The sequence below is a fragment of the Medicago truncatula genome, chromosome 7 (assembly GCF_003473485.1).
Source record: "Medicago truncatula cultivar Jemalong A17 chromosome 7, MtrunA17r5.0-ANR, whole genome shotgun sequence".
Taxonomy (NCBI): Eukaryota; Viridiplantae; Streptophyta; class Magnoliopsida; order Fabales; family Fabaceae; genus Medicago; species Medicago truncatula.
The window spans coordinates 13,101,176-13,118,563 of record NC_053048.1 but is presented as its reverse complement, the minus strand read 5'-3'; the positions used below and the strand labels follow the sequence as shown (position 1 = coordinate 13,118,563).

At 34.5% G+C, this 17,388-nt stretch overlaps 2 protein-coding genes and 1 pseudogene across 3 annotated transcripts; all 3 read left to right on the top strand.

Annotated features, from left to right (window-relative positions):
* LOC25497999 (protein N-terminal glutamine amidohydrolase) lies at nucleotides 1-2,514 on the top strand. 2 transcript variants are annotated; one of them, XM_013592732.3, is made up of 2 exons: nucleotides 1-272; nucleotides 1,614-2,514. In XM_013592732.3, the coding sequence occupies exon 2, from the start codon at nucleotides 1,647-1,649 to the stop codon at nucleotides 2,304-2,306; it is 660 nt and encodes a 219-aa protein (XP_013448186.1). In that variant the 5' UTR covers nucleotides 1-272; nucleotides 1,614-1,646; the 3' UTR covers nucleotides 2,307-2,514. The 2 variants fall into 2 exon arrangements, with proteins under 2 accessions (XP_013448186.1, XP_024625183.1); XM_024769415.2 differs by having other exon boundaries at nucleotides 1,605-2,514.
* A 1,028-nt stretch (nucleotides 2,515-3,542) lies between these two features.
* Nucleotides 3,543-8,195, top strand: LOC25497998 (protein GLE1-like; annotated as a pseudogene).
* A 1,489-nt stretch (nucleotides 8,196-9,684) lies between these two features.
* On the top strand, nucleotides 9,685-14,037 carry LOC25497997 (S-adenosyl-L-methionine-dependent uroporphyrinogen III methyltransferase, chloroplastic). Its single transcript, XM_013592729.2, has 5 exons — nucleotides 9,685-10,381; nucleotides 11,063-11,140; nucleotides 11,234-11,303; nucleotides 11,924-12,201; nucleotides 13,433-14,037. Exons 1-5 carry the CDS (start codon nucleotides 9,863-9,865, stop codon nucleotides 13,580-13,582), a joined length of 1,095 nt encoding a protein of 364 aa, XP_013448183.1. The 5' UTR covers nucleotides 9,685-9,862; the 3' UTR covers nucleotides 13,583-14,037.
* The last annotated feature ends 3,351 nt before the right edge of the window (nucleotides 14,038-17,388 follow it).

Genomic DNA, 17,388 nt, shown 5'->3' with positions numbered 1-17,388 from the left:
CCAAAAAGGAAAAACAGATTTTCCAACTTTCCTCCCTTCTCTCCCTCGTGTATCTCTCAGCCACCATCACCCAACATCACCAATTCTACTTTAAAATCCCTTTATGCAATAGATAATTAGAGAAGAAGAAGTTTATAGTACCAATTCATGCTAGGGTTTGATCAAAGAGGAAGAACACGAAATTGGGGTTTTGGAGATTTGTAGAAATTGAAAGCAAGAGCTAAGGATTGGGGAATCATTAGAAGCATCATCTTTCATCATACAGAATCAAGGTGGCTTCCTCTTCCTTCATTTGTCATTCATTTGATTGATTATGAAATTAGAATTCAGTAATTATCTCTATTGATCTATGATTCATTATTATCTTTGAATGCTGAATTGCTTTCATGCGAATATAAGTTTTGGGTTTAATGTATTTGAATGCTTTTGAGCTGATACTGACACATTCAGAATTGCATGATTAATTTCATTTAAAGGAAGATTTTACTCATTGCAACATTAGTATTGTGTGATTAGACTAGCTAAGATGAATTGATGAAGTGGACAAATGTGGATTGACATATGAATAGGTGTAAATGTTGATATAAATTATATTTGCTTCAATTAATGATTTAAAGTTTCGAACACATTTAGCGTAGCATAAAGTATTTATATGATTTGTGAAGGATCATCTACTTCAGCTCCATATGGCACAAAGCATGTGTGTTTGTGTGTGAAGTGTGAATTTTTGTCTTTGTATTCATTGTTTGTATAGTAAATGATGATATTTTAATTATGAATTATGGTACATGATGACAAATAAGTAAAGACATCCAAGATTACTAGAAGTATAATTATACTTCTAGGTAGTATAAGAATTAAAGATAATGATAATTACCAGTCTCGGTAATCAAGCGGCTATGTATTATATGAAAAGAATGATAAAATAGAAAATTGTGGGGTAGATAAGGTATTCTTAGAAAAAGGGTACCTTAAATGACGTTTACAGTAAAGTAGTAGGTGGGCCGCCACTTACCGCTTTTTGGCGTGCTTTACTGGTTGGTAACTTTCTCTTGTGTATACCCACACTCAGGGAAGTTGCGAACGCTAAGTATGAACGAACAAACGAATAATCTATGATAAGTATGAATACAAGTTAAACATTGCAGGGCAAACCTAGATAAATCAAGATATTCAGTAGAAAGGCAAATCATGAATACTTAGTAAACAAAAGAGTTTAAGGCGAAAGTATACATTATTATGTTTTATGATCATAATCTTCCAGAGTTATAATTAGTAGTTACTTTTATAATTGGCATACTATGACTTATCCCGAGTTTGGGAACTCACTGAGATCGTAGTATCTCATCCCACTATGTTGATTATTTTTTTAGGTATAAATCTTTTGAAGTTAATCAGAGTCGGATCACACTGTCAAATGTCTAGTTTTAGAGTTTATATATAGTATAGATTTAATTTCAAAATGTTTTGTAAAACTCTAATAACTTCCTTCTCAATTATTTTGTAATGAACATCGCTTTTAATTTTAATCAAGTTATTCAAATTGGTCTTGATGTTGTGTAAAACTATTTAAATCTAAAATATCTTTTGGTTAAAAATCCCAGTTGTTACAGGTTTGTTGCTGCTGCGCTGTAGAGTGTTGATCAATGGCGGCAACGTCAACTATGGATGTTTCTCTCTTCCACCACACCCCTTTTTATTGTGAGGAGAATGTATATTTGCTTTGCAAGAAATTGTGCAGTGATGGAATAGCAAATTCGGAAGGATCTGATCTTTTTGTTGCTTTCATTTCCAATGATAAGAAACATATCCCACTTTGGAATCAAAAAGCTAGCCAAAGGGCAGATGGGGTTATTCTCTGGGATTACCATGTCATTTGCATTCAGACAAATCAAGGAGGTGGCCTCCCACTAGTTTGGGACTTAGATTCAACTCTTCCTTTTCCTTCACCTCTACCTTCATATGTGTCTGAAACCATTCGCCCTTCTTTTCAACTTTTTTCTGATTATAATAGATTATTCAGAATTGTTCATGCTCCGATCTTCCTTCGTTGTTTTGCATCTGATAGAAGACACATGAAAGGTTCTGATGGACATTGGATTGAACAGCCTCCTCCACATCAACCCATTGTTGCTCAAGATGGAACAGTGCACAACCTCAATGAATACTTTAACATATCCAGTTCAGACGCTACTGCGGATGTTAGAACCGGTTCTGTCAAAGATGCATTGTTTACCCAGAAACATGGTGTGGTGATAAAGGAAAATCAGCTTGAGGAATTGTTTTCTCAGATATCTTTACAGTAGCCTCATGGTTCTAAATAGATATCATATATTGATCTATCTATATTTACTGTGTTTGTGTTTGTATTTGAGCCACATAATCATTTGTACTGTGTTTGGTTGTACGTTTGTCACCTCAAACTTACGTCTATATTGCTTTTTGATGTTAAAACATGAAGCTAATATTTGTAGCTTATGTAAAAAATGCATGTTTGACGCCTATTACATTGCATACTTCTCACAATCACTTTTTTTTTACACTCTCGTTCCAACAGAACCACTCTTGCGTTAACCCTCGTCTTCTTTTGGTACATAAACCCAAGTATTTGTAGAATCGAAGAGTGAGAGACACAAATTCACAAACCCTAAAATCAGAGCAAGAAAGAATCAAAGAAACTTGTTTAGGTTTTGCACAAATTGAATTGAAGATCAGAGTATTTAGTGCCCTTGAGACAGAGAGCGAGGATGAAGATGCCATCACTAGCAAACACTTCACTTGTCATGAACTTTATCTCAGTGACCGTGATGATTTCGATGTTGACCCTGCTTTTGGAGTGCAACATTGCCTGATGAAAAAGTTGGAGAGGTAGAGGGTGCCTTGGTTGATTTGACACACGAACATCAATTGAGGGTTAAAGTGAGTGATCCTATATATGAAGCACTGACACGGACACAACCCTGACACACAGTAATATAATTGAATGTAATCACATGCACGTGAGTGTTAAGTCGTATCGATGATGCCACACACTGACACGTGTCGAAAACCAGACACATTCGATTAAAAGTGTAAGTGGTACAAAACTATGAAGCATTGACATGCACAAACACAAACATTGGACGCGACATTGACGTTCTGAGAAAAAGGCATAATTGAATGTAATCACATGGACGTCGATGTCATGTTGTGTGTCGGTGTAACTCATTGACACGTGTTAGAGACCAAAGACGTCTTTGAAAGTGTCAGTGCTACAAAGTTATGAAACAAGGACATAGACACAGACACTGGACAAGACACTGTCACGTCAATAATTTGATAAAATTACATAATTCAATGTAATTACATGTGTCAGTGTCGTGTCACATACTGGCACATGTCGGTGCTACAGGCTATGAAACACTAACATAGCATGCACAAGGGATACGACACTGACACGTCAAGACCGGTATTAATTTGAGAAAATGACATAATTGAATATAATCACACGTGTCTGGGTCGGACACGAGACACACCTTTGATCAGAAGTGTTAGTGGTACAGATGATCCTATTATTGATACCAATACACTTGTTAACAATTAGACCAGTACTTGTTTCTGATCTTATTGATTTCCAAGATGAAATTAGAAATAAGATCTCAGCATTGAAGACAGCTCTACTGAATGAAAGATAGAACTCTATTTCTTCCCATCTTCGAGTTGCGAAATACAAAGTAACAAGGCATGAGTTGGATAAAAAATTCGACACTCAATATCAGCGCCAAATGTAAGACTGCATTGTCTCGTCCTGCCCCTTTGTCTTTTCTTTTCAAGGCAACATGATTCCTTCATTCGACAACATGTTCATCTCGTTAGATTTAAAGTAAGCATTGACTATGAATTGCAGGCTCCTCTAGAACTGTCTATGTTGTTAATGTGCTTCGTGAAAGGTTCAAATAATGGGTTATTCTGCATGACTGTTCTTTTGCTGTCGCACCATTACTTGTATAGATCGATTAAACCTTTGTTTTTACATTTATTTGAGTGAGGTGGGAGCATTATATGTTTCACAATTCTCTTCAATAAATACTCGTGAAAGGATACACGACTGATTTGTCTATACTCTATAGGAGGAAAGCAATTCATTATGATGCACATTAATTTACAGTTGGGGAATCTTGTTTTATTTCATAAATTCATTTGTATGAATATTAGGCTTGCTTGATATTTGATGTTGGTTCTTTTTCTCATTTTGATGACTAATATTTGACATGTCTAGCATATTTTCTACTAGACTTCTCTTAAACCACCAAAAACATAATTTTTCATGTTCTTTCACACTTTTGTTAGATAATTTCTTTGTTAGAATGTTGGAAATGAAAAAACTGACGAACTTTTTGCAGTGCAGAAGCACTTGATAATCGCCTGACTGCTGTTCAATGGAACCGTGAACTCCGATCACAAATAGAAGAAAGGATAATAAGAAATGATGCAACACATGAAGAGGCCAGGAGAAAGGTTGCTTTTCAAGAGGAAAAGCAACAACAAGAAAAGGCTAAAGCTGAAGCAGAGGTACCATACCTTTATATTTTAGTGTCATTGTGTTATATGGAAAAAAAAATTATACATACACGGACTTTAAATTTCATTTATAGTTATCATCTGTTCACCACTACAAAGTGAAATGTTGGGTTACTTTTTTCTTTTATATTAGTTTACAGTAATGTTTGGAGAGTCCTAAACTGTTGCACATACATTTATCATTGCATTGGTTTGGCCTATTCAGGTGTTTTGTGCGATAAGAAAGTACCACTTAAGTTGAAAGGAAAGTTCTATCGGACAGCAGTCCGACCGGCGTTGTTGTATGGTACGGAGTGTTGGGCGGTTAAGAGTCAACATGAGAATCAAGTAAGTGTAGCAGAGATGAGGATGTTGTGTTGGATGAGTGGTAAAACTAGACATGATAGGATTAGGAATGACCCCATTAGAGAGAGAGTGGAGGTAGCACCTATAGTAGAAAAGTTGGTAGAAAATAGGCTTAGATGGTTTGGGCATGTAGAGAGAAGACCCGTAGATGCCGTGGTAAGAAGAGTAGATCAAATGGAGGAGAGTCAAGTTAAAAGAGGTAGAGGAAGACCTAAGAAAACTATTAGAGAAACCATTAGAAAGGATTTAGAGGTCAATGAGTTGGATCCAAATTTGGTGTATGATAGAACACTATGGCGTCATTTGATCCATGTAGCCGACCCCACTTAGTGGGATAAGGCTTGGTTGTTGTTGTTGTTGTTGGTTTGGCCTATTCACTTTACCGGAAACTAGCCTAAAACTTGTTAGTACTCAGTGTTACTCACATGTCACCACTGTATGGGTCTTTTTAATGTTAGTTGAAGCATAAGTTTTTGCTATCAATCTTCTTTAGAGGCTTAATGCCAAATGGTCATTCATTCATGATATTTAAATTTTGTGGGGGCAGGCCAAACATAAAGCTGATGAAGTAAAATGAGCTGCGTTGGAAGCTGAGAGAAACGCAGTAATAGAAGCCAAAACAAAGGCAGCAGTAGAAGATGAAAGAAGAGCTGCAGCAGGAGCTGAAAGAAGAGCAGAAAAGGATGCCACAGAAAGTTCCAAATCGGTTACTTCTGGAGTGACCCGAGATACGGCATCAAGCCTATCAAATACCGAAACCAAGGAATCTGGTATGGGTTTCCTTTTTCCACTCACATTTAGAATGTCTTTCCAATGTCAGTTTTTGCTCTCTATCCATTTCTTCACGTTAGAAATTCCCCACTCTTTGCGGTCCGCCCCTAGCCTCCTAATTGCGGCATTTGGGTTGTTTTCATTGCATTCTCCAACACCTTCGTTGTGTTGGGTTTGAAAGGGTGGCTTTAGTTCCACATTGCCTAGAGATATGGCTTGTGTAGTGTTTATAAAGCTTTGGTAGCTCTAATCAAACAAGCTGGCTTTAAGCTTGAATTAGCCCAACACAAATTCTAAGACTCCACATTCAAATTCCAAGAATGCTCAATATTAAGGAAATTAAAAATATGAATTTAACAATAATTTCCATTCCACTCTCACCACAGATCCTTCTCCCTGTGCATGTCTAGATCTATAATAATATATTGATTTTTAGTTTTTTGTTGTTTGATGATCTATATTTAAAAGACCTACACAATCTTCAGGTTATGTATATCGAGCTGCAGCGAGTGCTTAAAATCTAGCGTGGGAGGCTGCAGAAACTGAAAGAGCTCTGTGAGAGAAACCAAGTTATAACTAAACAGGTATGATGGAAAAATTAGTTACACACCTTTGTCTTAATCTTAAGGCTCTTAATCTATGATCTTGCATGCAACAGGCCACATCAATAATTTTTCAGTTTTGTTTGTAAAACTGTTGCCACATTTTATAATTTAATTCTTTTTCTAGATAATGTATATTTTTTCATGGTTTTTGTAAGCAGCTTCATATCTGAGACATTACATTTCTGAAGTACTGTTTTACATTTCATATATCTTCACCTAATAGTTTATATTTTTGGAATATTTGGTTCATGACAGTACGCGACACTTAAAATATCACAGCTATAATTAAAAACCATTCGTATATGATTACGGACAACTTACTTTACAGGTTGTTTCATCGTGTGCAAAACTTGACAGTGCTCCATTTACAATTGCATATGTCATTTCACATTACATCTCAGGTACACCATGTTTAATCTCTAGCCTCTCGGCTTTATTAGGACTTAGGAGGATGGAAGCGGTATATAATTAAGCTTTCAAGGAAGCATAGAATGAATATGAATGTTTATGGTGTTTCAACTGTTTTTCATTTGTAAGGTAGGTCCCATATGCAATGGATATCATTCTAGCTGAGCTTCATAAGGCCTGCCTATACACCGTCCCGAAGCACATGGTTTACAAAGAGGTAACTTGATAGAACTTGAAAATATTAATGATATATTTTCATATGTAGCTTCCTAGCTTCATGTTAACGACCAGTTTTTGTTGTTGAAGAACCAATGAATTTGAAGCACTGGAAAAGTTGTTTTTATCCCAAAATTTGCCTAAATAAAAGGTCTGTGGCCATTTTATCGTGGTCAAAGAAGCAATATGGTTGAGCTTCAACTAACACACTGTAAAAATGAACTGGAATTATTTATTCTGATATTATTTTCCCGTGCTTCTGCAAATATGATTTTACAAATGTGGGGGTACTGATGCTGTTGAATTTGGATTTTTATTCTACCTTATCAGTCTATCTTTCAATCAAAAGAGGCATACTTCAGAAGTATTGGTTATCAATCAGACGGTGAAAATTTGGAGGAGTGTACAAAAAATTATTTAGATCAGCTAAAATCATATATGAAGCTGTATGGCGCACTAGTTCAGGTTTGTCATGATAGTCACAATTTTTGACGAATTCACTTGGACGATACTTTTAGTTTGTCGACTACTATATTTCATCTTACTGAGCAGCTGACCGTGCTTATTTTGACAGACTGAAATTCTAAACATTCAAAACTTGCACGGCTTGCAAGGTTCTGGAATTCTCTGCCAGCCAATGAATATACAGCTTCTTTACTTCATGCATTCTTCGAAGAAATTAATGCAAAATGTTTGGTGTTTTGATTAATTGATCTTTTAAGACTAACTATTTCTACTTTGTCCGCAGATGGCTGGATTTGCTTTGTATAAAAGATATAAATCTCAGTTCTTGAAGATGTTGAAAATCATCTCCGATAACTTTTTAGTTGATCTGAAATCACGAACTGTACCAGAATTGAACTACGTTGAGCTACAGACTTGTATAGAAGAGAAAAAGTTTCTTCAAGTGCCAAAAGGAAGGAGCATGCAGTCAAAACCGTTATCAAGGGGGATACTACCATTTATGCACGGGGATGCGTTTAGTATACACAACTCTAACAATTTGTATACCATACATTTTTCTTAGTATGTTATTAATTATATATCTTGGATTAAGACGTGAATTCGACCGAATATCAGCTGAGGAAGGCAAGCACAAGAATCTGTGTCAATTTAGTTATATTTATTGGAGGATAGGCCCAATCTTGGTTTCTTTCAGTAGCTGCTGCCTGCATTGTTAGTGTTGACAGGTCTCTTGATCTGGGTGTTTTCTTGGGAGGTTTTTTCCTCAATATGTCTTTGTATTGTACTCTCTGCCTCTTCTTAGAATATCTAGTGCTTTGAGATGTACTCCCTCCGTTCCTTTTTAAGTGTCACTTTTGGAGAAAAATTTTGTTTCTATTTAACTGTCACTTTCAAAGTTCAGTGCAACATTAAATGTTGTTTTGCCAATATTATCCTTAGTTATTTATTGCGGAGAGAGAAATATATGAAATGAGATATTAAATAAATAAGGTTATTATAGTAAAGGTATAGCTTATTGTATCAAAAGTAATATCAATTTTTGATTGTCTTGGTTTGTGTAAAATATCAAAATGTGACAATTAAAAAGGATCGGAGGTAGTAGTTTTCATCAAAAGGAAATGTTAACAAATACCCTTGATGCACTTGTTAAGAAGATTAAAATGGAAACTTTACATTAGAAATTATGTAATCAAGACATTGAAACATTAAAAAGCAACTTAATCTACATAAAATTTATCAATTGTTTCTATTCTTGAATCCTTAACAAGTGTCCTAAGGACCCTCTGTTAACATAACCCTTTATTAAATTAATTTCCTTCTGTCTCTTAAAAAAAAAATCCACCTAGTTTCCCCTTATACACGATCAATCTCTTCCATATATAATTTTAAAATGCAGGTTTCTTTAGAACATGAATCTAATTCGGAAATATATTTTAAAAAAGCACTACATACAAGTTGGAAATATATCTATCTATTTAACATACATTTGAAACTATGCATCTATAAAAAGTCATAAAAAAATATAGATTTTTTTAACATCTAGAGTGAGCGTCACAATCCCTTAATATTTTATTAGCGAAAAAAAGAGTGGAGCATCATAATCCATAATTTATTCAATATTTTATTTATTTTGAAAAAGGTATTCAATATTTATTCTATATATCCAAACAAACGAGAAAGTCTTAGTTGGTCACAAACACAAATAAATAGTACTTAGGCGCACACACATGGAAGAGAAAAATTAAAAGATAAAAGTAAAAGATGATGTGACTAATTTATTTCTCTATTAAATTTTTTTAATTGTGAGTGTGTGCCGAAATATTTTTCATTTGGGTTTGTGTGTATAGAAGAGTTGCTCCAAACAATATTATGATCAAGAGAAATACTTATATAGGGACAAACCCAAATGTAAAAAGCTTAGACACACTCACACAAATGCTTGTTTTTTAAAAGAAAATTTGGTTTAATAATGTTGAATGACGTGACTAATTTATTAAACATTTAATTTTTTTCATTGTTGTGTGTGCGCCCAAATAATTTTATTTGTGTTTGTGTCTATGTAAGACTTTCTCTATTATCAAATGATTATATATCTCTTTCATCTTAATCAAATTATCTTATTTTGAATTTAATCTTGAACATACAAGAATTTTTTACAATTACAGGTCAACTCACACCCAAAAGAATATTATTCCATGTATTAGGCCTTCTACCAAAAACAATTCAATGTCCTATGCTTCCATTATAAAATAAATGAATATTTAATTAATTTTATACTAAAACACAACACAATCACAAAAAAAAAATTCACAAACAAAAGGACAAAGCATCAACTAAAGTGTGTCCCTCCCAAAGTCGAAAGGCGAAAAACAACTCCAACTCCAACACTGTCTCCTCAATCTCTCCAAAGTCCAATTCAAACACGACCACTCTTCTTCATGATTCTGTTTTATTAAAACCTGTTTTTTCCTTTCTTCCTCTAAATTCACAACATGGCTATTCTTCACAAAATTACATCTTTCTCCTCTCCAAATCCACCTCTCACTCCCCAAAACCAACGCAACCCCATTTCCTCAATCAACTGCACCACATCCTCCACCTCTTCACCCTTCACAGAAAAATACTCCACACAAAGATACCAAAGAGACCAATGGGTTTACCAGAATACCACCTCCTGTAATAATAATCACACCCCTTTTGGTGATTCAATAAGAGAACATGACATAGCTTTACAGCTTCCAGAGCTGAAAAAACTTGTTCAGGTATTGAAAAAGAAGAGGGAAAGTGAAGGGAAGTGTAGTGATGGGAAATGTGTTTCAGGGGATGTTTTTTTGGTTGGAACAGGACCTGGTGATCCTGAATTGTTGACTCTTAAGGCTGTTAGAGTTATTAAGAGTGCTGATTTGTTGTTGTATGATAGGTTGGTTAGTAATGATGTTTTGGATTTGGTTGGTCCTGATGCTAAACTTCTATATGTGGGAAAAACTGCTGGATACCATAGTAGAACTCAGGTATAAAAAAGTTACTTTTTATTTTTTTGTATTGCTAGGTGGGGTTGTTTTCATTTTTGTGTTGGTTATTTGTTTAAGCATTCACTTTAATGATTGTGATGTTAATTTATGAAGCAAAGACACCAGACACAACACTACACCGATAGGTAGACACTAGTAATAAGAAAGTAGAACTAATTCTATGTACTTACATGTGTATGTGTTAAAGTGTTCCACATTAGTTGAGATATGGCTTGACAAATGTGTTTATAAGTGGGGGTAGTCCTCACCTTACTAGCCGGTTTTGTAAAAAAAGGTTAGAGCAAGCCCAATTTTTAATATGGTATTGGGTCACACTCCAGATATCCAGTACTGGGCGGGAGGGGTGTGCGTTAAAGAGTCCCACATTGGATGAGATATGACCCGACAATGTGTTTATAAGTGGGGGCACTCCTGATGTCCAGTTATGGGCGTGAGGGGTGTGCGTTAAAGAGTCCCACATTGGATGAGATATGTCCTGACACGCCTTCCACCAGTGCTATATAGATGTCAATTATCGTATCCCTAAGGGTTTTGTTGTTTATTCAATTTTTTATTTTAGGATTTGGATGTGATTTTTATTTTGGTGGAGTTGAGTTGTTTTGTTACATGATACTGATGAGATAAATTTTTGTTTTTATTCGATTGGTGAACTTGTTGTAGGAGGAAATACATGAGCTTCTTTTGAGTTTTGCAGAAGCTGGGGCTACTGTTGTGAGACTTAAAGGGGGTGATCCGTTGGTGAGTTTTCATATGGGACTGTCTAGTAGGGAGTTGATGCATTAGATTTTCATGGCTTGTTTATGCAAATGTTTTATTTTTTGGTATTTGTAGGTGTTTGGGAGGGGTGGCGAGGAAATGGATTTTTTGCAACAGCAAGGTATCCATGTGAAAGTTATTCCAGGTATGCTTCTGATTTCTTTATCATGATGAAACTGGTAATAAGTTTGAATCATCATCAATGTAAATTGGCACTATTGCTCCATTGTTTTGTTTGTTTGTACTTGTGGGAGTATGTGTCTGAAAGTGATTTGTAAAAAAATATATATGCATCTACGTTGGGCATATTATTAAAATGAACTTGGACTTGTCAAAAGTGAGTCTGTTTGGATAAACAACTTGATTAAGCGCTTATAACATAAACGCTTAGCGTATGAGTGCTTATGCAGATGCTATTTCTACAACAAAAGATAAAATAAAGTCAAATTGTTTTCATATTAGCTATAAGCTGATTAACAATAAGCTGAAAACAGTTTATGGACATGTCATAAGCTGTTTCCATAATCTCTACCAATCAGTCTCAGAAGTGCTTATACCAGATAAGCTGAAATGAGCAAATCAAAACAGTACTAAAGTTATTAAAAAGGAATGCAAAATGAAAGCTTGAAACGTTGTTCCTGCTATTGTTTTGTTTTGTTTTAGTTATGTGAGAGACATTTATGGATGCAATGTTATCTAAACAAAACAGTGAAGTTTAAATGGTGGTGGTTGATTATAAATTTAATTAATTCTTATTGCCTGCAGGTATAACTGCAGCATCTGGAATAGCTGCAGAGCTAGGGATTCCATTAACTCACCGCGGTATTGCAAACAGCGTGAGGTTCCTCACAGGGCATTCGAGGAAAGGAGGAAGCGATCCTCTATTTGTATCAGAAAATGCCGCTGATCCTGATTCTACTTTGGTGGTTTATATGGGTTTGTCAACCTTCCCTTCGCTCTCACAGAAACTAATGCATCATGGTTTGTCACCTCAGACACCGGCTGTAGCCATTGAGCGAGGGACCACACTTCAGCAGCGCACTGTAAGATCGATCACATCTTCCTTTTCACAACATAATTGTTTTCTTTCTATTAAATATTGAGTTGCTAACATATCCAGTTTGTTTATGATAAAAATGGCCATTTTTATTTTAGCATACGAAATATATATAAATAATTAATATGATCCTAAAGATTGAAGCAGCTTGAACTATTGAGATTCAATTTCACTTCGATTCTTGTATGCAATGCCTAAGATCAACTACGAAGACGAGTTATCTGTTGAGTAAAAACGAACCTACACCCGTAAACCTGTGTGCTGAGAAATATAAAAATCAGATATCACTGATCAGTTGCTTCAAGGTTTTTTTTATTAACTAGTAGAAATTTATTCGCTTAAATAATATGAAAACGACAAACATTTAACTTTCTCTAGATCGAAGGTCTCGTATCTGAAACACACTTATTCTTGGTTTGCCATATCTTTGATTTTCTCTATATAGAAATTCATTTGTTTAAATCTTTGCTTACACAATGTTCAGAACATCTCTTTCACACTTATTATTGTTGGTTCTTATATTTTTTCCCCTTAGAATAATGAAAACTTAACTTTTGAAGCGAGACGCATAAAACAACTCTTCACAGGACCAACAATTTCCTATTACATGACATAATCCAAAGGAAAACAAAATTACCAAACCTTTATTTTTGTTGTCATCCAGTTAGGCCTTACGAACATCTAATTAGTTGAGGTCACCCAAGTTAATTATCGTGTGAGGTCAGCCAAAAAAAATTGAATAGTTTGACGTCGTCCAAGTTGCTAGTTAAGGTTGACCGAGTTGAGTAGTTGAGCTTGTCAAGTATATCTAATTTTTGACAAAATAATTGTTTTAAAGGATATATAATGATAAAAGATTGAATGTGATAAGTGTGAAAGAGCCTCTGTCACTGCACTAAAGGCTTCTGCCAAAGTTCTTTGCGGCCAAGATTTTATTTTATACCTCAAAATGGTGGTTGGGTTTTTGACAGTTAAATGATTATAAACATCTTTGATTGTAATAATAAGAATCCATTTTTTCTGAATTCAATATCTTAGGATGCTAAGCAATGTAGCAACGACACTTACGATAGAAGGTGTGATCGGCGTCCGACACATGTTGGTGTTGGATACCGGCACGACATTGACACATGTGTCTACGTATCCATGTTTGTGTTAGTAGTTCATAGATGCTAGGTCCTATAACTGATATATGCATCTTATTTTTAATCATGTAGGTGTTTGCAGAACTTAAGGACCTTCCTGAGAAAATTGTGTCTACTGGATTGGAGTCACCAACACTGCTAATAATAGGAAAAGTTGTTGAGTTATCACCATTTTGGCCAATTCCTACAAAACAAGAATCATGTTTAATGCAGACATCATGATAAATGATGGATGTTTATGAGAAATACTATTACTGTGAAGATGAAGGATTACCTTTATTTCTGCTCTTGGATTGCGGTTTCTATTGAAGTTGTCGGGTTTGCACAGAAGTATTTCGGAACAAATTTTTATTCAACATGTTCTAGATTGGAAATAAAATAATACATTCCATAGGATCAGAAGATTGGAAATAAAACAAAGTGTTTCAGAGGCAACATTTACCTGGATTGGTTTTACTTTCCATAGTGATTAGAAGAAAATTTTAGCCATGAGCTATTTAGGATCATTCTTTTATAGAGAAAAATGTAGTTTAGTTTGAAGATGTGATTTCATAGTTCAATCCATCAATGTTGTTTTTTTATTATTATTTGGAGATGCTCATATTGTGACCATTCATGTGTTCTACTCAATTGCTAGTAAGCATAATTTAATGGTTTCAAATTGTGATTTGTTGGTACGCATTGATGGTCCCATGCTTCCTTAGAGCTTTCTACATCACCAATCTTTTCAAACACCTTGTTGTCCACGCATTGATGAATGTAGAAGAGAGCCTTGCAATCTTTCTTCTTGGCTTCTCTATGCGCATTTCTCTGAACTTCTGTGGGATTTGCAGAGAGGTTCAACTCCATTGTTAATAATTTCAAGCACTTCTTAAAACCCAAAGATCATCTTCATTTGTTTCACCCATCTTTCCCGGTTTTTCCCATCAAGAACGGGTAGATGTGCATAGATATTATCATTAACATTCATGGTTAATCATCTCTTCTCTTGGATCATTTTGACCAAGCTCTAGATACCAATTTGTTGGTGAACAAATTGATCTTGGTTATGTGTGATTGAAGGAGAATGGTGACAGTTAGAATATGAGAGAAAGAGATGAAAATAATAGAAAGCCGCTTAAGCTTTTTATTCACATGAATCATGTATATATGCAACTTGTTTTCTATTGCTTGCAAAACAAGTAAAGCCTTGAGTCTTAACTAGAAGTAGTTACTAACTAACTAGAACATAGTACAAACAAACACATATACAAGAGTTTGCAATTATATTTCAACATTATCAAGTAGTTAGACAATTTTACACCAACAAACTCAAGAAGAACCGAAGAGATCCAGAACGAGATGAGAAGCCTATTCGGTCGAAAGATTACAAAGAATGTAAGTTCATAGAACTTGACCCTAGAGAAGAGAACGAGCTCATGCCACAGCCACATCTCTTCTAGAAATTGAAGGAGTAGAGATAGCTGGTCCCAAAAGGCAGCAAAAATCGACACATAGTTAACAATTGAGGAAAAAATCATCTTAGTCCAAAGATTACGGAACAATTTGGACTTATTTGCATGAAGTTCAGCTGATATGTCTCGCAGTCTCACATCGATCCAAATGTAGTTTTCTCATCAATTGGCCATTGATCACATTGTATACATTCATTTTTGAACGAACAATGTTAATAATCAGTTGTTAAATTAATATACGAACAATAACTTCACTGTTTTTTCTTTTCTGTGCTAACCTTTACTATATAATTTTTTTTTGGTTACACAAACCCCTTCACTAGATAATTGAATGAATGGAAACATTTGTTTTTTAATCAAAAACCTAAATATGGACTTCAATTAATTCTTGAAGTTTCATTTTTAGTCGAAAAAAGAAATCTGAGAACCCATAACTTCCATTCATTGTGATCCACAAAATAGTTTTACATGACACTTGCTACCTAAAAGAGCCATAAAAAAGAGCAAGAAGTGGAGACAATGAGAACCCATAATTGTTTAGTAAATAATTTTTGATATATAGTTATCAAATTCTAGTATATGTTATTATAACTTACATTGTGAAATTGCATCGTAAATAATAAATATCAGGAAAAATGCAGGCTGTTAAAGATAAGCTTCAAGACATGAATGCCATGCGTAAGGCTAGGGCAGAAGCAAAGGCCCAGGAGAAGGTATATGAAACTTTTGAGAATTTTTTTATAGGAATTTTTCAAATTTTTAATTACATTTGATATTATAAGAAGATAAATTAATCTTCTCTTTTAAATGAAAATTTTGTAATTAAAACAAAATAAACCATTAAAAAATTTCATAATAATACAAATTTTCTTAATCACCGTAATTTATTCAATAAGATTCTATATAGTTAGTTAAGATGTGCGTGTCTCTAAATTTAGGTTATGTTCATAGTTTATTTTCTTTCTACTTTAAATGTGGCTGATGCATTAGCCAAGAATGGTCAAAGTCTTGCCCCTCATTCTTCTCAGTGGTGGGCGACGCCACCGGCTTTTACTTTACATTTACTGGATATATATAGGGATGCTTTAAGATTACCAAACTCTAGGGTCACTATGACCTAAATTTTTGTACGTGGTTCAGGCTGCTCCTGATTTCTTTTTAACCTAATTTCATAGCAAGAAAGACCAAAAGTTAAAGATATTTTGGTTTATAATAATAGTAATTGCACATTTATGCATGCAAAAGATAGAAAATGTTGAACTTGAAATGTTTATCCAGGCTGAGAAGGAAATTGCACAAGCAAGAGTGGACATAGCTCATGAAGTTAGGTTGGCAAAAGAGGCAGAAGCACAAATGGACCTACATGTGACAAAAGCAGGAGAGAGAGCTGAGAAAGAAATAGAGAAACATTCATCCACCAATCCAAATGCAGCAAATCCAGATGTAAATGCAAATCCAAATGCAAATGCTACTGCAATGCCATCAAAGGATTCCACATACACTGCTATGTGAATAATCACATGCCTCAAACATGGAGTGAACCATTGGCATATAGTTTTTGCAATAAAGAAAATAGATATCATGAAGTGTTAAAGGACAAATAGATTAAGATGTATTTCTTACGTGTATAGCAAGTAACTATGTGTAATTGATCTAGCTTAACAATTGTAACTGAGTTAGTTATTCATGTCAGTTAGTTACAGTTAGTTAAGTAACTATAGTTGAGTTAGAGTTGTGATTCTACACTCTATATATAGCTATAGTTATCCATTGTATCAGTTACACTTTCCAATAATAAAGTTTCCCTTTTCCCATTTTCTTTTCTTCTTCATAGCTTTGTACATTGCAAGCTTATTTTCTCGCTTTCATGGAGTTTGAGATTGCCTCTTAACATGAAGTTGAATTTGTCAGTTAATTTTTTATTCTTTTGCTAGCCAATAGCATTTGATTGTATTTTGTTTTTCTTTTCATTTTGTGAAATATTTCTCTTATATATTCTAATGTATAATTTTTTATACATTTCTCTAAAGTTTAATCTGTCCTTTTTATAAGCTCTTGTATATATAGAACTTTTGACGTTTCTGAGAACATGATGGTAGACATAATATAAACATCTCTTAACACCCAAAATAATTTCAAGTGTTAGTGAATTGACATACATGTGTAGAAAATTAGTGACTTGAAATGTGAGCTAGTCTCGGCTAGTTTGTCCAAATGATAAAACTCCTAAATTGGTCATTTTTCTTCAATCAATTGGTGCATGAAATTCAAGGGGTTCCGTTTGATAGTCTTTCTAATGAGGATAATGAAACTTTGATTGCTCCTTTTTCGATGTTGGAGATTGAGGCGGTGGTGAAGGAGAGTGACGGGAACAAAAGTTCGGGGACGGATGGTTTTAATTTTGGTTTTGTGAAGGAATTTTGGTATTTAATCAAGGATGAGGTGCGGATTATATATGTTTGATCAATTTCATGGGAATGAGGAAATCCCAAAAGGTTTGTTAGCGTATTTTGTTGCTTTGATTCCGGAAGTTTCATCTCCTAGGGCTTTGAAGGATTACCACCCTATTTCTTT